Genomic DNA, 22,274 nt, shown 5'->3' with positions numbered 1-22,274 from the left:
TTTTTAAATTTCTTATTGTGAAAAGAAGACTACTTATATTAAAGAAAAAAAAAATGCAAACTATAAGCCCCGCCCGCCCGCCCGATCTTAATTGTGACGAATTTTTTTTCATTCGGTGTCAGACCGAGGGGCGGAGCTCAATTGCGAAATCGATATTTCTCTACAACAATAAATTTACCATTTTAAACATGTTTTAAGAGTCTCGTGAAGTATTATTTGAAAATATAAGGATATAAGACGAAGCGGCGCACGCATTTGGAGAGCCACAAGTTGGCGCATCATTGTGACGAGGAGTGGTTTGATTGCTCGTATTGTGATTATTGGGCGAAAGTGAGGAACTTGAGGGTGCATCAGGATATGAGGCATGTGGAAAAAAGTGAAGTTAAGGTGTGTCGTGGTAATGTTTTATTAAGAAAACGAATACACAATTTCACATTTTTAGCACTTCCATATTAAAAATATAAATTCTGTAACATTAGGTACCTACTTAATAATTATATATGGGTTTTTCGTATCGTAGTATTGCCTTCAAGTCATCATACACAGGTAAGTGATTGAGAAGAGTATGAAACTGCATGTTGTTTTTAATACCATAGTGTTTGATCAGGTTTTCGCGAACGCACTCTCTGCTCAGTTCAAGCAATGAAGGCACATTTGGTATATTTTTTGTTAGTTCTAGAAATTTACAACATTTTACAAGTTGTGGGTGAGTAAAGAATTTGATCAAATTCTCAAAACACTCTAAAGTAATTGTCTCAGGCGATAATTCGTTAATAATATTAAATTTCAGCCCAAAATCATAAATCAAACTGGGTATTAGAAACATTCCTAGTTCGTTATCAGCATTACCTCGCCTCATTAAATTAAAATAATTAATCCCTGTATCCGCTCCACGTAGTGGTGAGACAAAATTTTCAGGAAAACACACATGGTCAATGATTTTCATGTGTAACAGAATTTTAAATAATTCGCCAAACCCAAAACACCTATAAATCGCATTCATATCACACGTGGAAATTACACAACCATAACTTAACAAATAACAAATAAGTCTAGTTAACAAATTTTGCCCCACACTTTCAAACTGGATATAATTTTTCAAACACGTCTCCACATTGGGGATGAAATCATCACGTAAGCGACTCTCAAACAAAGCATAAACAAATCGCTCACTATTCTCAACACTGCACTTAGCAAATATATACAACAGAGGGTAACCTTGTGTAAACATATCCCGGACTACGTTTTCGTATTTATCTATAAAAATTTTAAACGTTTCAGGCTCTATTAAATGTAAGTTCACACGTAAGTAACTCAAATCATTCTCATCATACACAATTGAACACATATCTATCAATGGTTGAAAAAACGGCGACTCTTTCATCATTAGTACAGTCATAGTTTTCACACTAACCTCGCACCCTTCATCAAACGTAAAATAATAAAGAACCTCCTGAACATCCGTCAGATCGTACTCCACACTAGCATCAAACGGCAAAAAATCGTCGGTGGTGACCATCGGATCAGCCCCAAAATACACCATAAGATGCACAAATTGCGACTGACGTGTAACACAAGCCGAATACAAAGGCGTCCTTCCGCAGCAGTTCTGTGCATTTATATCCGCCCCCTTCTCGATGAGCACTTGCGCCACATGAATCTCGCGCGTAGCGAAGTGCAACGCACACGAACCAGCGTTGTTCCTCACGTTCAAATCAGCCCCCTTTTCGATCAAGTGCAGAGCGTAGTACTTGTGGCTGTATATAATCGCGAACATCAAGGGCGTGAATCCCTCGAAATTAGCAGCGTCGATCCGCACGTCGTCGAGGGTCAAGAGATAGTCGAAGACTTTTTTCCTACAAAGAAGCGTTTGAAACTTGCAGTGGCTAAAAGAACGTACTTTTGCTTCACGACTGCTACGTGGAGTGGCGTGTTACCCCATTGGTCCTTGATGTTGACGCTCTTTCCTGAGTCAAGGAGGGCTTGCAGGAGTGCTATGTTGTTGTCGATTACTGCGCGCAGTTGGAGCGAGGTGCTAAGCGGGTTGTGGTAGTGAAAAATGGGGAGGTCATCCTCCTACGAAATGGGGGGTTAGTTAGTGGAGACGAGATGGGGGTCGTTACCCATCGGATGCCCTCAAGTTCTAAGCTGCTGTCGGAGTCCGAGGACATCTTAAGGGGGCTACGAGTTTTGATTGTTTTGTATACATAAACTCAACACGGAAATTAAAAGTAGTGCCAACGTTACAATGACAGCACAATCGTATTACTGGTTGCCTATGATATCGTATTAACCACAGAATGTATTACCACAGTATAGATATCAGTCAGTAGAGACAGCTCGCCGTTTTTCGTGACCCGTTTTCGTGGGTGGTCGTTCGCATTATGACCGAATGAGGGCGCCCAACTGACGTCTAAAATATTTGAAATTTGGCAGTTTTGTTACAATATTTTTGCCGGTTTTGCTTGTTTAAGACTGCTTTTCCGGTAGAATTGTACAAATAGTGTAAAAATGTAATTTTCACAATAAAAGGTAAAATCTATGTCCGATGAATTTTCATACGGGATCCGTGTTGTGCGCCTTATTCCCTCCATCGTGTTTGGAATTCTTGGAAAAGATAGTAAACATAACACACTTTTTGTTTAAAAAGTCGTCGCAAACGGACAAGAACGGTGGTTATGAAATAAATAATAAAAATTTATTATATATGATTCCGTTGTTGTGGTAAAATTAAATATAAAAATAATAAGAAACAAACTACACGTAACAAAAAATTATATAAGCAGACCTTCTCTCAATAAACAATTTTTTTATTCATCATGTATATATATATATTTTTTTTTTGACCTACACAATCTTGAGTTTTATTTTACCTGCACTTTATGTGAGCCGACAAATATGCATTTTTTTGTAATATTTTTTTTTTAGATAAAAATTTTACTTTATATGATATTACGCTTACGGGTTAAGTTGTTAGGTAAAATGGGTTTGACTATATATTAACAAGACGCCTTTGCCAAGACGCACTAGAAAACTGTTTTGGATGGATTAGGAAACAAAATGGAAATTCTATTAACCTCACATCTAATCAATTTCAAATGGCTTTTAGAAAATTAATCATACAAGATTATTTTGATGAAACGAACACAGGTAATCAAAACTGCGAGCCTGATATGGAAGAAATTTCTAAGTTAAATGTAGGTCGTCGTTTTGATGAAGAAGAATCAGTCACCACGATGCAAAAGACCACCTTAAAAGATTGTGATTATCATTTTCACACAGCTGAACAAAACGCAATTAGATATATCTGTGGCTACCTAATTCGGAAATGTTTATTAGTACATAGTTGTAGTGAATGTGAAAAATATGCAAATGAACATAAAAATTTAGACAACATAAGCATATATTCACATTTCAGAGCCTACCAAACGAAGAATTGCGAGTTATTTGGTAAATTATATATGCCAAACGATAATTTCTTTTTTTTACATTTGTGAATTAGAGCAAATTTTTAGTGAAAATTTTGAAAATATAATTTTACAAACAACTACTTTGTTGAAATTTTTAAATTTATATAAGCAAGCTACATTTGTTCATCCATGCCAAAACTTTCCATACGATTATTTGCTTGCTTTGTATGCTAGTATGAGATTATTTTATGCACTAAAATTTGTAAATGCTAGCTTTAAATTTACAAATGCCAAAGGTGAAAAAATTTATAGAAAGGAAATAATTTGGCAGCATTAACTTTTTCCATTTTTGTAATTTAATTTTGATTTTATTTATTTTTTCTTAAATAAACCTCTTTTTTTTATATGTATTTATTACATTATTTTTACAATGATAATTAAACTTCAAGTATTCGGGGAAAGAATGTGCGATCTGTCAAATTGTATAAGTAATAAAATAAAAACTGTAACAAATCATCGTGTTTATAAATTAAATATCGACTTTTCTTTTTTCTTATTACGATTCACGATTATACGATTTGAGCAAACTACACACTTTGCAATAAATTGCGTACACGAATCAATTTTTGAAACTGCAAATGAAGTGATACTTTTTAAATTGGGTGGCGACATCTAGGAATAGTTTAGGCAACGACCACCCATGATGGCTTAAAATTCGAGTCAGAAAGAACAAAGGCGCCGACACGAGCTGTCTCTACTGATTGATATCTATACTGTGGTACCATGTACTAACTCACTAATATTAAGGGCGCCGTCTGGAAGCAAAATATCGGCCTAGTCAAAGTGAGAATAAAACAGGAGATGCTGCCTCCTGTTAGTGAGTTTCTAAAATATGAATAAATGCAGCACCGATCCGTAGAATTCTACTTTTTACTGTACGGAAATAAGTTTTGGTACACAAGCCCACAGTGCCTGTCTAGCCATAATAATTGCAAACAAAACCGGGGCACCTGAATTTACCCTCGACCGTTCAAAACCGGAAAGATGTGAAACTCACTGATTAATTTTCCTATTTTGGCTACAGTTAATTCTTTCCAGTTAATTATCTATTTTGTTTCCGTACTTAAATAGTTTTCAGTAAATACTTATATTTATTATATGCAAATAATTAAAGTACCTCTTTCTGTCGTGGGATCATCTGTAGATATGTGATTTATTCCTATCAAGGGTGTGTTTTTTGTCTGAATTACAGGAACATCATGTAAAGCAAAAATTGGTCGCGCTAAGGTACTATTTACGAAGGGGAGGGATTTTCCACATTTGTAGACTAAACTTGAAATAAAAGGATTAGGATTAGGATTCAGGTATAAGTAAATATTTTTATTATTTCCTACTATCTGCACTGGCCGGACATGCCCATTCATTACAATTACAATATTTTTGGCGGAAAATTTTTCTTAAACTTTCGCAAATAAATAATATTTAGGAGTTTGGTTTTGTTATTTACTTTATCGTTTGCAACAAAAGCAATAATAATAAAAATAAAAATATATTTACCAAGTAAATAACAATAAAATGTTAAAATTATTAGCCGCAATCGTTTGAACATGTTTTGTGTTGTTGTTTTTTTTAATATCGCGGCAGTGATGAACGTTAGTAAAATAATAACGTGTCCGTGAAGCCATTAGGCACATAGCAAAATGTTTTACTTTTTTCAGCGCAAATCATTAGTAAGTTTTATGCAAGTAATTCTAAGCATTCAACGGTGGTTTTTATGTAACTACTAAAATATTCATGTTAATTATTTTGGCGGCTAACTGCATGGCAGAAGGCAGTTTATTTCAAAATTTGACTTTGCTTAAACTGCTTGTTAGTATATCGTTTTGTAAGGATTTAAATAATTAATTATAAATTTTTAATAGAAGCAGCTGCTATTTTTTATGCATATTAACTTTGACTTGCACTTTTAATTAAGTTATGCTTGCGCATCGTAAACCTCATTTTTTTTTTTTTTTGTATAGGGTGTAAATATTTTTTGTTCACTACATATTTGTCATAGTGTTTCGGAAAGATTTAATTGTAAATTTTAGGCTTGAACAACATCTTGAACGTAATTTTAAATTCTGAAAACAATTGTTACTCAATGGAGTCGAAAGCATGTACAAGGGATAATTTCAGTCCACAGACCCAGTGCTACTTCCGGTGACAAACCAAAGTTGTTAAATTTATTGGAGGTGGTTGCTTACATCTGGCTGGTAGAAATGGTAGAATCCTATGAATCTAATTGTTTGAAATGCACGTAAAATACCTTAAATTTTAGAGCTGTTTAAATTTTGTTGGTTGTCTGTATGCCCAATTTTTTGGAGAGATTAGTAATATATAATTAAAATAAGCAGCATTTACAAATATTAATATTGCATAGGTTCCGTTTGACAAATGTGTGCTGTGAAATTATACTGAATATTACAGTCTGGATAGCAAGTCGCTAAACCGATTTGTTCTGTTACTGTCCTACAGAAAATAATATGCTTTTCTACAATTCATCTCTTTTTAATCATACCTATATCGACGTAGGTTGATTTATGATTACAAAACTTTGACATAGTTTTACTTCTTTCATCTTCACAAACAACTCAATGACGTTTCAGAGTATATATAATAAAACACGTTTTACTTTTATTTTTTCATAGAGGATAAAAAATAATTAATGTAAAACAGATTATTAACCTCAGCTGCGGAGGATTGTAAATAACTTTTGATCTCTTAAATGAAATATACTTAATAATTAACATAACGTATGTCTTTTTTACTGTTTTAGTAAAAAAGACGGATGCGTTATTTTGTCACTCCTAAAAACCAGTATTCAAACGGCATCAATGAAACCGAAATGGTATTGTAGAATCGGAAATGCTGCTATCAATATTTTATTCCGATAAACCACTGATTAAAAACAGCTCCCCCTGGTGGACAAGGTCCACACTAAATTAAGTCTGTAACCAAACCAGAATCTATAAGTAAACCTGTATTCTGCTACGGCATCATAGCTCGTTTAATGGCGATTTCTCGTTTCAACAGATTCTGTCTTTTCGAGAGTTATTTACCTCAGTCGTGAATTTTTTAGTATTATAAATGATATCAAAAGAAAGCTGACACTTTTCCCCAGGGGACCTCCTATCTCAGAATGCAAATCACTTCAGGACTTCGTCAAAAAATGCATCAATGTACCGGTTAAAGTCTGGTGTAAAAGTTGGTCAACTTTATATATATTTTTTTTTGTAAAAACCGCGAACTAGATATGAATATAAATATGAAGGTCCTTTGGACTGAAGTTTGTTAATTCGAAATATATTTTTCTTAAAGCGATATATCCCCTATTTTTAAAATGCAACTCCGGAAACCACGACGATGTTTTCAATGTATTTAGTATAGGACGAAACCAGAGATATGGAGAAGGAGAATGAGCTTCGACTTCTGCGCATCGGTACACTATGGGGGCCGCCATTTTATCAGTTAACCTTAAAGTTTTGTTTACCTACGAGGTTACGACGTTGTTGAACCAGTTGTAATTTGGAGTTAAAATTATTACTTAATTTGTTTTACCGTTAGTGTACGTGTGAACGTGCTTGTTAGTGTTAAAGGACATTATTATTGACAACAAACATGTCTTGTACAGTTTCTCACTGTAAAAATTGTCAACGATTTCGTTCAGAAGGTGTATCTTTTCATCAGTAAGTTTTCTTCATTATCTTATTAAAATCGAATACGTAGATAGTTATAATTAATAACAATTGGTTATTGCAATACTATGTGATCAATATTTATTATATCTGATTTTAGGTTTCCGAAAGATCGAAAACTTTTAAAAAAGTGGCTGATTGTTGTGAAAAAAGATGACAGCTTCGAACTGACTGACTATAAGCTGGTGTGCTCAGATCATTTCACAACAACTGATTTCATTGTTGTAAATGAGTGAAAACGATTGAAATCGAACGCAATTCCCAGTGTGAATTTAGATGAAAGTCTAGAAGCTTCTTCAACTTCAATGAGTACTGTGAGTGCTACTTCAGCTGATATTTGAGAAGAGTCTCCATCGATTATACCTCAAGGTGTAAAGAGGACATTAAGGTTTGAATATTTTATTATATTGAATTTTTTACTACTGTTAATAATTATTATTTAGTGCTGCGCAGAGATACCATGGAAAAAGCAGTAGCAGTACAAGTGGAAGTAAAAGCAAGAACTCAAAAAGTAGTTCTGACAGGAGGGAAGGTGATAAGCTGGCGTTACATAAAGAAACTACATGAATTACAAAATGATGAATTCCTAAATGTTGCAAACAAGTTGAAAAAGGCACATTTGGAGTGATGGAAACATAAAATGAAAGTAAGTTGTTTTCCTGACAATATTCCTTATTGACAATAATTAAGTTCTATTATAGGTGAGTTTAGCAGCACAAACTCTTAGCAAGAGTTGCGGATGCACTTGAATTTTTAAAAGATCTTGGTATTAGTGACTTTCAAGGTTGTGAAACAACAATAGAATTCATCAGAAGGATAGATTCTTTATTTGATATTCTCAATTCCCGAAGTGTACGTGCTAAGAATTTTAAGGCACCTTTGAGAGAAAACAATGAAGAAATGTGGCGTCCATTTCTCATCGACACCAGTGAGTATCTTCTGAATTTGAAGGATGTCACTGGCGGTCCTTTGTGGTGCACGCCCCGAAAAACGTCAATTCTGGGCTTTGTTATTTCCGCTACGTCGTTCATGGGAATTTTTGATGAATTTGTTAGTAGTAAGAGGTTGAATGACTTGCTAACATAAATGTAGTCAAGATCATCTAGAAATTTTCTTCTGCTCAGTGCGGTAAGCTTTTAAAAAAACAATTGTATTACTTTTTTATGCACTGGAATTACACAAATCTGTATTTATTTTTCTGTTTTCAGATCGAGAAATGGGTGAAACAATAACCCTACTCCTCTACGATTTTGTAAAACTTAGAAGATTGCTTCTATTTACAAACATAACGAGGGAAGGAGGAAATTGTAAAGTGCTTTGCACCACCTGTCTGCTCTCTGTTAACATTGGCCCAAAGCAAAAGAGCACAAATGTTCAACAATCAGTTGACGTGTTTGTCTTGAAAAAATATGATCTCGATATTTTGACTGAAGCACTTGCAGATCATGACTATGACCGTCTAAGTTTATTGGGCTGAGTGAAGTGGCAGAAAACGTGGCATATATTGGTAGCTATGTTGTCAAAATGCTGGTGAAGACGTTTAAGTGCGCAGACTGCATTTCTTCTTGTATTGAAACAAGAAGAAGTGACTTACACTTTTACAGATTATTGGACAAAAAAAACATGGGTAAAATCAAATACTTACAATAGTTATTTTTTAAGTCTTAACAAAATTTTGATTTTAGGTGGGCTTATTAAACCTTTTGCTGGGGTTGTGAAGACTTGTTGTTACTGTTAATACGAAAAATTTTGCAACTCACCGATAAACTTCCAAGCGATGAACAATTTTTTAAAACTTTCGGCATGCCAGCATTCTTTTTCCTAATTTAGAAGACCCACGCACTCGAGACGGTGGCCATCGATGAAGGCCATTTATATATTCTTATTAAACAAATAATTAATGCCTACATGCGAAGAAGAATGTTTCATTTGAGCAAAAGACTTTCATGTCTTGCTCAAGGCACTTCTGTTAGACATGTGTACACATAATTAGTACTGTTTTCGCATCAATAAATATATTGAAGTATAATTATGTTTATTTATTCGTTTAAGGTGAAATATATTTTAGTTGTGATTTATTATTAGGTCATTGTAATTAATGATTTTAAACTTCCCGCCCAATAATGAAGCAATTGTCTAGGGATATCAAGTTCTGTTAGTGATTTGTGATTATGTTGGCAACAGTCAACTGATAAAATGGCTGCTTTCAATTTTAGACCAAGGATTTCGTCTGCGCATGGGGAAGCTCATTCTCCTTCTCCATATCTCTGGACGAAACCGAACCAGACGCGAGCCTTAAGCCATCCCCAGTAGCAAGCAATATTTTTCTAATATTTATACAAGATTGATATAATATTAAATGTTGACTAGATATTACAAATATTTATATAATATTCATTTTATATTTATAAATTTATATATATGAATTTCAACATATATTAGATATTTATGAAATGTCTTTTTATCAAGATACCGAACAACAAAAATGAAAAAAAAGTACCATGTTGGGACAACTTGTGGGTAATTTATTTCATAGGGTTTTTATTCGAGCAATATTAAAAATTAATTTGAAAAAATACCAGCTATTGTGAAATTGACAGTATTCGAAATCTTGCTTTGCACACTATTAATTGCTCATTAAAAAGTAATATTTTTTTTATTTTTGCGAACAAAAAATAACAATTTTATTCATCATTTTTATAAAACTTACTTAAATTTGCGTTTCACCTACAGATGCGCTTGCCCTATTGTGAATTGTGACTATCGGTACTGCGATAATTTCAGAATACTGTAGTAAAGTCGCGATCTTTTCTATAGAACCACTCCCTAGTGTAAATTTTCAAAATTTGTTTGGTGTAAGTGACCTTGACGGGTTTCTGGGGGAAAACATATGTGTCAAAAATTTGACAGGTTAGATGGCCCTATTGTCAATGTAGATATTTTATTTTAATAAATAGGTGAACAGAACATACAGTCTGCATGGGATACAGTGCGGCATAGCTGAGGGCAACCGAAACATTCGTGTTGTGCTAATTTCGATTGCCATGTCAACTACCGCTACCAACCGCGTTCGGCGTAAAGTACTAGATGACAGGGCTACCAACTTGACTTTTTATCGAGTGGTTCCGTAGAAATGACCGCTACTGTAGATACCGTTTTGTCAAGAAAACAGTACTAAACCTACATAACCTCACTTCTACATGCAATGCAGAAAATGCAATTTCTCATAAGAGGTTTAGGGCCGGTTGCATAAACGCAAATCAAATTTAATCTCTGATTAAGAACAATTGTAACTATGATAATAACAATCGTTACTATGGAGTTAATCAGAGATTAAATTTGATTTGCGTTTATGCAACCGGCCCTTAATATTTCTGAAGATAAGGATATTATGAATGTAGAGACAAAATGATGAATGTCCGGGCGCAACAAAAAAAAAAAAAAAAGAAATCGAGTTAGAAATTGTGGGAGATACGCAGAAATTGGATGAATTGGTAAGCATTTATTATTATTATTATTAACTCCTAGTATTTATAAACTAGTTTCAGTCTGATAATAATGTTTATTTGCCAGGAAGAGAAAACGTAAAAAAACATGTATGCAATTTTGAAGAAATTATTAATAATGAACCAAATTGCTTTCAAGTTTTCAAGGCAAGGAAAAAATAAGCTCTCTTTCAGTGAACTCACAATTAACAAGGCTACAGTATGTAAAGTTATGTGATTTCTTAAAAATTACGAACTTTGTAAGTTAATTTAATTGTAGGTACCACACGGAAACGTCACAAAAACGCCACAACTACTGAAATTTAAAAAATGGTAGGACCTCATTAAGCGCAGACAAAAGCAAGAATGAATTCTCATGGAAAAAAACATGAGGTATGATTTTTTTATTTTAATTAATTATATCGCTTTTCAATGAATTGGTTATAGAGCAAATAATTATTAAATAAATATTTCTGTGTAACGATTGAAATGTAGCAGAACATTGTTATTTCCATTGACAATGTATTTTTATTTCATAAGTTGGCAGTGTATTTTTATGTTTAAAAAAATTTATATTGTGTTTCACATCAGATGATTTTTTAAATTTATGCTCTGGTTGCCCATGAAGCTTATGTCAATAGTTTCAGTTTCACTGCTGACAAAGTATCATGGGTAACTACAGCAAAAATAAAAAAAAATCAACTGGTACAAATTCTCAACGAATTGGTTCTAGACAAATAATTTTTAAATGTAAAAATATTGCCGCAACGTTTCAAATACACTGTTATTTCCAGTGACAATGTATTTTTGTGTTTAATAAATTTTATATTGTATTCCATACAAGTTTTTTTTTTATATCCATACCCCCTTTCATATGAAGAACATTTATTAAATGTTCTGAACTAAATAAGTATTAAACATTGAAAATAAATATATATTCAATATTTAAAACCAATATTGATTTTCTAAAAAAAATCTGTCGTTACCCATATTATTTAAATGTCAGAACTTCAATATTTATTACATATAAAATGTTACTGGGGTATTTATTAATCACCTTGTCACCGAAACCCTCATATTTTAAATAGCTACCACAATTTTCTACACTGTAGCTTTCTGTCAGTACTTTGCTATTCGTCTCAAAACAGATTGGGTTTTATAACTACAAGGGATTACATTTTGCCCTTTTTCTCAAAATGTGTAGTCTTTTCACAACGAGAAAGGTAAAACATTTTTAAAATGGTGAATTTTTGTAGGAATGTATCGCTTTTGCAATTAAGCTCCGCCTCTCAGTCTGACAACGAATGAAAAATTCATCACAATTGAAAATTGAGATCGGGGCGGGTATGGGTGGGGCCTAATCTTTGGCCTTTGGCTTTATTTTTTTCTTAATATACATAGTACTCTTTGAACAACACGATACGCAAAACATGTTTTTAATTTCTCGTAGAGAAATAATGATTTTGCAGTTAAGTTCCGCCCCCCTGGCTAACGACGGATAAAAAAAAATATCAGAAATGAGACAGGGTGGGTGGGCGGGGCTACGTTTTGCCATTTCCTCTTAATATGTGTAGACTTCTTTCGACAACAAGAAACTAAAAAAACATATTTAAAATTATAAATTTTTGTAGTAGGGGAAAAGTGCCTAAAATGATCCCCTCAGGTCAAATGATCCCCATCAATTGTAAGAAAATTTGTGGTTCCATCTACCAAACATAACTGTCATTTGATTAAGCGCTCTGTAATTAGTACCTTCTGAAAGTTTGATGGCGTTCTGTGTATTCTGCACAGTTTTGTGCCAAAATATGTAAAATAAGCACCTCTGATCTAAGGTAAGATATATTTTAAAAGTCCATTACTTCCATTTGAAAGGTCTTATAGCGGTGGTAGTTGTTTTGACAGAATTAGATACATTTCAGTCGTAGGTTAGTTATGATCTTTTTACCGCATGTAAAAATTGAAGGTTAGTTTACAATTTTTGAATGCGGATATGCTACCTAAGGCGAAATGATCCCTTTTTCTTGAGGCAAAATGATCCCGGATCATTGGGCGGGGCTAGTACCTGCTAAGATAAGACTGATTTTTGCAAATCATATACCCTCTAAGAAAAGAGAGGGTGGGTGGGCGGGGCTAGTACCTGCTAAGATAAGACTGATTTTTGCAGATAACATATCCTGTAACCCCGCCCACCTACTCTTTATTTTCTTTGAGGGAATACCATTTGCCAATATCAGTTTTATCTTAGCAAGTACTAACCCCACCCACCCGCCCGTTATTTTCTTAGAATGTATGTTATTTGCCAATATCAGCCTTATCTTGCCAAGCACTAGCTCGGCCCATCCGCCCTTTATCTTGTTAGAGGGCTAGTACCTAATAAGATAAGACTGATTTTCGCAAATGACATATCCTTCAAGAAAAGAGAGGGTAGGTGGGCGGGGCTACTACCTGCTAAGATAAGACTGATTTTTGCAGATGACATATCCTCTAACCCCGCCCACCCACCCTTTAGTTTCTTCGAGGGAATACCATTTGCCAATACCAGTTTTATCTTAGCAGTTACTAGCCCCACCCACCTACTACCTGTAAAATAAAACTGATTTTCGCAAATGAAATACCCTCTAAGAGAGGAGAGGGAAGGTGGGTGGAGCTAGTACCTCTTAAGACGGGGAAATTTAAATAATTTAAAAGAATTTTAGAGATTTTCGTGTTCTATTTTTGGGAAATTCTCAGTCTTAAGAGGTACTAATCCCAGTCACCCGCCGTCACTTTTCTTAAAGGGTATCTCATTTGCCAAAATCAGTTTTATATTAGCAAGTATTAGCCCCACCCACCCACCCTCTCTTTTCTTAGAGGGTATATCATTTGCCAAATTCAGTTTTATCTTAGCAGTTAGTAGACCCGCCCACCCGCCCTCTCTTTTCTTAAGGGCTATATCATTTGCCAAATTCAGTCTTATCTTAGCACTTACTAACCTCACCCACCCACCCTCTTTTTTCTTAGAGGGTATATCATTTGCCAAATTCAGTCTTATCCTAGCAGTTACTAGCCCCACCCACCCACCCTCTCTTTTCTTAGAGGGTATATCATTTGCCAAATTCAGTTTTATCTTAGCAGGTAGTAGGCCCGCCCACCCGCCCTCTCTTTTCTTGGAGGGTATCCCATTTGGCAAAATTAGTCTTATCTTAGCACGTACTGATGATTAAAGTATTGTCTCAAACTCTTCCAGAAATTATACACCCCGTATTTTCGGTGCTTTTCAAACTTTTTTTGTTTATTTTTTTTTAAGAATTTATTTTTTTGTTAATTTTTGAAATAAAATATTTATCAGTTATGTCATAATTTGATTTTTCTTGTTGATGCTGCCCCCTTATGGTCAAAATTCAAAGGGATCATTATGCCCATGCCGAGGGATCATTTTACCTATGGGGATGCCTAAAATGATCCTTTTGTAAGGTCCTGGAAAAACGTTAATAACTTTTTTTATAATTATCGAATCACCAATTGGCTTATACTGTTACCTAGATAAATCAATGTTCTTACAAATAATGCTACAGTTTTACATGAATAATAATAATTTGTATTTTTTAAAGAATTTCTCCCTTAGGGGGATCATTTTAGGCACCTTTCCCCTAATCAATTTAAATCCGCTGCAACTAAAACGGGAACTACACCGAACTCTCGATTTAATTGGCACGTTTACAAAAAACTATTTAAAAATAATAATTTGCAATTCTGCGTTAATTTATTATTAGTAAATATTTCATATGACAGGCGAAAATTGTTGGCCACACTGATCAAACCTAACCTCAAAAAAAAATCCGTGCCAAACTCTAAAAGTTACAAATTCACCCCCCAACAACGTAAATCCAACAAGGCAAGAATTTCTAATCACAGCCCCTTTGTTCCAGAAACATAATCAAAATGGAGATGGACGCCCCCACCAAAATGCAATTTCTGCACTTCGACTGTGCCAAATCCTTCCCCGACCTGTACCTCTGCGACAAATGCATCTTCAAAACCGACCTCCTTATATCTCTGTGGAACCACATTAGATACATGCACTCGAAGCAACCCCTTCAACCCAACACCATCACGAAACGCCCATGCAAAAAGTGCCCCTACTCCACCCACTCGGCGCTCCACTTCCTCAACCACCGCCTCTTCCGGTGCCCCCGCAAGCGCAAAAAGTGGTTCTTGTGCGACCACTGCCCCTTCAAAACCCAGATCAAATTCTCCCACAACGCCCACATCAAACGGCACCTCTCAAAGTCCAAAAACCGCCTCCCTACGAATAACGAAAGCTACAACTGGTTCCAGTGCTCGCAGTGCAGCTACAAGTCGCTGTTCAAAGAAGCCGTCAAGCAGCACGCAGTCAACAAGCACACGGCCCCCGAAGACGTCAAGTGGTTTCATTGTGAGCAGTGCGCGTTCAAGTCCAAGAGCAAGTACTACTTGGCGACGCACGTGAATATGAACCACGCCAATCCGGAGAACCAGAAGTGGTACTTGTGTCCGCACTGCGAGTTTAAGAGTCTCGTGAAGTATTATTTGAAGACGCACATTTTGAATAAGCACGATAATTCGGAGAAGGCGTTCAAGTTTAAGTGCGATCGGTGCGAGTATAAGACGAAGCGGCGCACGCATTTGGAGAGCCACAAGTTGGCGCATCATACGGATGAGAAGGATATTAAGTGGTTTGAGTGTGAATTTTGTAGTTTTAAGACGAAGAGGAAAGAGTTGTTGGGGCGGCATGTGACGGTGAGGCATGTACCGGATGAGGAAATCGAGTGGTTTTATTGCTCGTATTGTGATTATAAGGCGAAAGTGAAGAAGAACTTGAGGATGCATCTGGATATGAGGCATGTGGATTTGGCTGTGTGAGGAAATAAATGAGGTTAGGGTGTGTCGTGGTATTGTTTAGGAGTGCTATAATGTATTAATTGCAACGAAGGTGATGTTTTATTAAGAAAACAAATACACAATTTCACGTTTTTGGTCCTTTCATATAAAAAATATAAATTTTGTAACATTAGGTACTTAACGATTATATATGGGTTTTTCGTATCGTAGTATTGCCTTCAAGTCATTATATACAGGTAAGTGATTGAGTAGAGTCTGAAACTGCATAGTATTTTTAATACCATAGTGTTTGATCAGGTTTTCGCGAGCGCACTCTCTGCTCAGTTCAAGCAATGAAGGCACATTTGGTATATTTTTTGTTAGTTCTAGAAATTTACAACATTTTACAAGTTTTGGGTGAGTAAAGAATTTGATCAAATTTTCAAAACACTCTAAAGTAAATGTCGCAGGCGACATTTTGTTAATAATTTTAAATTTCAACCTAAAATCATAAATCAAACGTGGTATTAGAAAGTCTCCTAGTTCGGTGATAATATTACATGGTTGTAGGCCGTAATATCTGTTATGACACGTACTATCATCGATCTGCATGTGTAACAGAATTTTAAATAATTCGCCAAACCCAAAACACCTGTAAATGGCATTCATGTCACACCTGGTAACTACACTACCATAACTTAACAAATAACAAATTATTTTAGTTAAAAAATTTTCCCCCATGATTTCAAACGGGATATAATTTTTGAAACAAGTTTCCATACTAGGGATGAAATCACGTAAGCTACTCTCAAACAAAACATAAATAAATCGCTCACTCTTCTCAACACTGCAGTTAGGAAATATATACATCAGAGGGGAACTTGTTGTAAACATATCCCACACAACATTTTCGTATTTATCTAGAAAAATTTTAAACGTTTCTGGCTCAATTAAATGTAAGTTAAAAACTAAGTAGTGTACATCACTGTAATCATACACAATTGAACACATATCTATCAATGGTTGAAAAAACGGCGACCCTTTTATCATTAGTACAGTCATAGCTTTCAAACTAACCTCGCACTCTTCATCAAACGTAGAATAATAAAGAACCTCCTGAACATCAGTCAGATCGTACTCCACACTAGCATCAAACGGGAAAGAATCGTCGCTGGTGAGCCTCGGATCAGCCCCAAAACACACCATAAGATGCACAAATTCTGAGTGACCTGTCACGCAAGCAGAATATAAAGGCGTCTTTCCGCGGCAGTCCTGTGCATTTATATCCGCCCCCTTCTCGATGAGCACTTGCGCCACATAAATATTGTCCGAAGCGAAGTGCAACGCACACGCACCAAGCTTGTTCCTCACGTTCAAATCAGCCCCTTTTTCGATTAAATTCAGAGCGTAGTGACTGTCGTTGTGTACAACTGCGAGCATCAAGGGCGTGAATCCCTCGAAATTACGAGCGTCGATCCTCACGTCACCGCGTGTCAAAAGATAGTCAAAGACTTCTTTCCTGCAAAGAAGCGTTTGAAACTAGCGGAGTTAAAAAAAAAACGTACTTTTGGTCCTGGACTGCCACGTGGAGTGGCGTGTTGCCGCGGTCGTCGATGATGTTGATGCTCTCTCCTGAGTTTATAAGGGATTCCAGGAGTGCTACGTTGTCTTCGATGACTGCGCGTTGCCGGAAAATGGGGCTGAGGGCATTCTACGAAATGAGGGGGTCAGTTTGTGGAAAAAAGGCGGTGGTAGTTACCCGTTGGAAGTTGTGAAGTCTCGGCTCCATCTTGACTCGACCACGAGGTTTGATTGTTTGGAAAAGAATAAACATACCACAGAAACATACCAGAGAACATAAACATACCCTTAACATAGAAACAGTGTTGCCAGGGTTAAATAATAAAACTCCGGTGCAGCAAAAAACCACGTGGGGAGGGGGGGTAGGGAAATTTCCAAAATAATTTTTTTTTCATCAATACAATATAAAGTGCCAAAATGCACAAAAAGCCTTCGCATTCAAGAAGACCAATTCCGCCACATTTTCATGTTTTTTGCCTCTACGGCGCACTGCTACGTCTGGCAACACTGCACAAAGTTTAAAAGTAGTGCCAACGTTGCAACGACATAACGACATTACTGGTTGCCTATAACAGTGTACTAAACTCTAAAGATAATGAGGCCCACTAATAACACTAGTTTCCAAATTTAAACTTTTTTTCATATCCAAAAATAAAAAAAATATTTTTTACTTCTAAATGACTTACTGATAACAAATCCAAAAACATATAATGGACAGTACTGTCGATAAAAGAAACGCTAGTGTTAATCATTTTTAATTTTCACTCATAACGTTTATAATATATACTGGGTGTGGCTTTTATTTGATACAACCCCTGTAACTTCTTTATTCTTAAAGATAAACCTGTATTTCTTTGAGCTAATTTGTAGCATTTTAAAAGATCTTTGTGAGGCCAACCTCACATTTTTATTATCACTTCCCGTAGAAAAATCAAAAGGAACCAATTATTCTAAAATCGATACTTGAAAAATTTTAAATAAAACATTGATGACAATCTAGTAGCTTGAAAAATTGACATTCATGTTATTTATTTACATAAATGGTCTTTTAAAATTATACAAATTTGCTCAAACAACTATATGTTCATATGTATTTAAAAATAAAAAAGTTATGGGTTGTATAAAAGAAAAGAAATACGGGGTATGTTTATATAAATATCTCAAAAACCTGACGTGATGGATTTTTCTGCTTTCAGATTTGAATTTCCCGAACCCAAATCCTTTAGATTCAACTATTCTTGTCTTTGGATATAAAACCTTGTAAACTAGTGTAATAATAAGCCATTTAATCACCTGTTCACCGAAACCCTCATATTTTAAATAGCTGCCATTTTGTCAGTACTTAAGCATTTCTCGACGTTTAAATCAACTAGATTTATTGCTATTCGTCTCAAAAACAGATTAGGTATTATAACTATAAAAAAACAAGTATCGATTTTGTAGTTAAGCTCCGCCCTTCGGTCTGACAACGAATGAAAAATTCATCACAATTGAGCTTGGGATGGATATGGGTGGGGCTTAATTTTTGGCTTGTTTTTTTCTTATTATACATAGTATAGTGAAAAGAAGTCTACACATATTAAAACAAAAAGGCAAAATGTAAGCCCCCCACCCGCCCTATCTCAATTGTGATGATTTTTTTTAATCCTAATACATAGTATGCTTTGAACAACACGATACTCAAAAACATATTTTTAATTTTTCGTGAAAAAATAAGGATTTTGCAATTAAGCTCCACCTTCTTGACTCACGACGAATAAAAAAAATCATCAGATTTGCGATAGGGCGGGTGGGTGGGGCTTATATTTTGCCTTTTTTTTTCTTAATATACATAGCCATCTTTTTACAACAAGAAACATAAAACAGTGTTCAAATGGCAAGGATTGCAAAATCGATATTTCCTTTTACAAATTTTTCATTTTAAACATGTCTTAAGTTTCATGTTGTGGATAAAAGTCTACACATATTGAAACAAAAAGGCAAAATATAAACCCCGCCCACCCGCCCTGTCGCAATTGTGATGATTTTTTTATTCGCCGTTAACCAAAAGGGCGGCGCTTAACTGCAAAATACTTATTTCTTTACAAAAAATTAAAAACTTGGTGTTTTATTGGGTTTAATTGGTTTTTGAATCGAAAGGGGTGCTGTCAATTTGAAGTTGACAGCAGGGATTGACACTTGAGCAAATTTTTGTGTCGGCAAATTTGAATTATTGGCAACAATGTTAACATGTCAGAACACGATTAACTTGCTGCCCTATAGCCCCTAGAAAACACATAATATCACAGTATACCATGGTATTCTGTGATAGTATCGTCACCGTGGAGCAAACCTGGCGGAAACTTAACAAAAACAAAAATTATAAACACCATTTGACAGACTGCGAAATTTAAAATGGTTTTATGTTGGATTTAAAGTTTGTAGTTTATATACAAAATATGGAGTTTTAATTTGAATAAAATATAAAATTTAATCAATACAGTCTTATTTAATAATTATTAGTTATATTAATTGACAATTAATTGACTTTAAACAAAAAGACCACGTCAAGGCCACGTGACAACAACTCTCTGCTGACACAAATTGGTTCCAAACCAGGGGAATTTTTTGCGTTACCAACTGCATTTGCTCCATTCGTACAATGGATGACGGTACCATGGTAGAAGGAGACATGGTATAGGCATCCGATGTACCAATTTAAAAATGGTCTGCGCATCCATTTGTGACGTTAGGTGGCATCAACGACCTTGTGACTCTTGTGAGTTTCGCTAGGGAAGTCTAGGGAATTTCAGCTTGAGTTGTCAGTGCTCTGTCCAATACGTCAATTAGTTATCGGATAACGAATTGTATTTTAAATTTCGCGCTAATTTCACCCCACTTGACGTCACACCCGATGCGTATGCCTATACCATGCCTCCTTCTACCATGGACGGTACTATGTATTTCTAGGGGCTATAATTTTGCCAATCAGGTTTGACATCATAAAATATTAAACATGCTGCCAGCCTGACAAAAAATCACGATCACAAGTGGTCTCTCGGTATTTTAAGTTGTTAAAGCAAATTTTTTGTGTTGGGAACTATGAATTATTGGCAGCAATGTTAACATGAGTTTACAGTTGTCAACTTTGACAGGAGCGCGCGTAACGGGTCAAAAGTGGGATTTATAAACTTGATGTTGACGTTGAAGTTCCAGTTGCAGTTGCTGTGTTGCCGTTCCCGCTCTCGTTGCTTTTACAAGAGGTGAAAATTGTCATTTATAAACTCCGTTACCAAGTTGTCGTTGATAGTAACTTTGATGTTCAACTTTTGCCGTATTTCAAGTGGTTGTGGAAGAAAAGCGGAGGATTTAAGTTGATTACTATAAAAATTTACCATTTTAGGCATGTTTTAGGTTTCTTGTTGTCGAAATAAGTCTACACATATTAAGAAAAGAAGGCAAAATAAAAGCCCCGCCCACCCACCCTATCTCAATTGTGATGATTCTTTTTTTATTCGTCGTGAGCCAAGAAGGCGGAGCCTAATTGCAAAATCCATATTTCCTTGTAAACATTTACCATTTTAAATGTGTTTCAAGTTTATGAGAAAAAAAAAATCATCACAAACGAGACGGGGTGGGTGGGCGGGGTTTATATGTTTCCTTTTTTTTAATACACATAGTATTCTTTGAACAACACAACACTCAAAAACATGTTGTTAATTTTTTGTAAAGAAATAAGTATTTTGCAGTTAAGCTCCGCCCCCTTGATTCACGGCGAATAAAAAAAATCATCACAATTGAGATAGGGCGGGTGGGCGGGCTTACTTTTTGACCTTTTGTTTTGTTTTGTGTAGACTACTTTTCACAACATGAAACTTAAAACATGTTTAAAGTGGAAAATTTTGTGTACCCTTTTAAGTTTCTTGTTGTATAAAAATGACTATGTATGATAAGAAAAAAATTGGTCTAAAGAGTTTAGTCAGTACTTCCCTCGCTGTCGGAAACGTGACGACTGCATGTCTGTTATGTTTTTTTTTCGCAGTAGATTTCATTTTTTTTTTTGAGTCACCCGTTATATGCAAATTCAAAAAATATGAATGGAATGATAAATCACAAGAAAAGACTCATCATATTTTGTACATTTTAGATAGGATTTATTCGGCAAAATTTTGTGGTGACGTCATAAATTTTTTAGGGGGGGATGAGCAAATACATTTTGATCAAAAACTTACCATGCTTATGATAACTTTAAAACACCTTCAAGATTTCAAAGCATTCGGTTTTGTAGTTCCTGAGTAAATCAGTAAAATAAATTTACCCATTCATTAATTTTTTTGAGTCACTCTGTATATACAAATCCAAAAAATATGAATGGAGTGATATATCACAAGCACAGACACATCATATTTTGTACATCTTACATAGGATTTATTTGGCAAACTTTTGAGCTGACGTCATCAATTTTTTGGAGGGGATAACCAAATATATTTTGAGTAAAGATTTATGATGCTCTTTATAGCCTTAAAACATCTGCAACATTTTAAAACATTCGGATTAGCAGATTCAAAATTAAATTGCAAAATGTTGTTTTATAAGTTTTGATTTTTTTTCCAAAAATCTGAACGTTTCGGGTAAAAACTCAATTCGGAGTCGTAAACTATATGTTTAGGACTATATTATTTTATACAATTTAAAACCCATTTACTATGTACAATTTTGAAGTGACGTCATCACATTTGTGGTGGGGATGATTAGACAAATTTTGGTTGGCGTTTTACCATCTACATGATATTCCTAATATAAGTACAAAATTTCACAACAATCGGTGCAGTACTTTCGGAGATTATGTCTAATAAAAATCCGGGACGGCAGACAGACGGACAGACGGACGGACGGACGGACAGACGGAAATGGGAGACCTATTTCTTCGTCTTCTAGGGGTCATGAAAGATCGAGAAAACGTAAAAGTAGAGAGTCGGCCGACGGACTCGATTACAATACTTCCTTTGCTTACACTCGGGAAGTAAAAAGCTAAAATATAAGCCCCGCCCACCCACCCTATTCCAATTCTGATAATTTTTTTTATTCGTCGTGAGCCAAGAAGGCGGAGCTTAACTACAAAATCCTTATTTCTTTACAAAAAAAGGCAAAATATTTTGGAAAATCACCCTTAGTGACACTGGAGTTCGCAAGCGCCAAATTTAAATAATCGATGCCAATAAAAACCTTATGAATTCATCATA

The 22,274-nt window shown here is 35.2% G+C and overlaps 2 protein-coding genes and 1 long non-coding RNA gene across 4 annotated transcripts; 1 reads left to right on the top strand and 2 right to left on the bottom strand.

The window, feature by feature from the left end:
- Window positions 1–259: 259 nt before the first annotated feature.
- On the bottom strand, window positions 260–2,331 carry LOC135132214 (uncharacterized). The gene is made up of 3 exons (XM_064060223.1): window positions 2,124–2,331; window positions 1,901–2,076; window positions 260–1,856 (listed from the first exon to the last, which is right to left on the bottom strand). Exons 1-3 carry the CDS (start codon window positions 2,169–2,171, stop codon window positions 488–490), a joined length of 1,593 nt encoding a protein of 530 aa, XP_063916293.1. The 5' UTR covers window positions 2,172–2,331; the 3' UTR covers window positions 260–487.
- Window positions 2,332–6,853: 4,522 nt separating this feature from the next.
- On the top strand, window positions 6,854–9,056 carry LOC135132975 (uncharacterized). Of its 2 annotated transcripts, none has more exons than XR_010281125.1 (6): window positions 6,854–7,138; window positions 7,248–7,535; window positions 7,591–7,793; window positions 7,849–8,275; window positions 8,356–8,774; window positions 8,833–9,056. It is a non-coding gene; the product is annotated as an uncharacterized LOC135132975 (long non-coding RNA). The 2 variants fall into 2 exon arrangements; XR_010281126.1 differs by having other exon boundaries at window positions 7,838–8,275.
- Window positions 9,057–15,588: 6,532 nt separating this feature from the next.
- Window positions 15,589–17,365, bottom strand: LOC135132714 (uncharacterized). Its single transcript, XM_064060897.1, has 3 exons — window positions 17,231–17,365; window positions 17,037–17,182; window positions 15,589–16,990 (listed from the first exon to the last, which is right to left on the bottom strand). The coding sequence occupies exons 1-3, from the start codon at window positions 17,345–17,347 to the stop codon at window positions 15,670–15,672; spliced, it is 1,584 nt and encodes a 527-aa protein (XP_063916967.1). The 5' UTR covers window positions 17,348–17,365; the 3' UTR covers window positions 15,589–15,669.
- Between the last annotated feature and the right edge of the window lie 4,909 nt (window positions 17,366–22,274).

The sequence above is a fragment of the Zophobas morio genome, unplaced genomic scaffold (assembly GCF_036711695.1).
Source record: "Zophobas morio isolate AGI-343-1 ecotype UQ-CSIRO unplaced genomic scaffold, CSIRO_AGI_Zmor_V1 ptg000021l, whole genome shotgun sequence".
Classification (NCBI taxonomy): Eukaryota; Metazoa; Arthropoda; class Insecta; order Coleoptera; family Tenebrionidae; genus Zophobas; species Zophobas morio.
The sequence above is the reverse complement of the archived record's forward strand: the minus strand, read 5'-3'. Positions and strand labels throughout refer to the sequence as shown.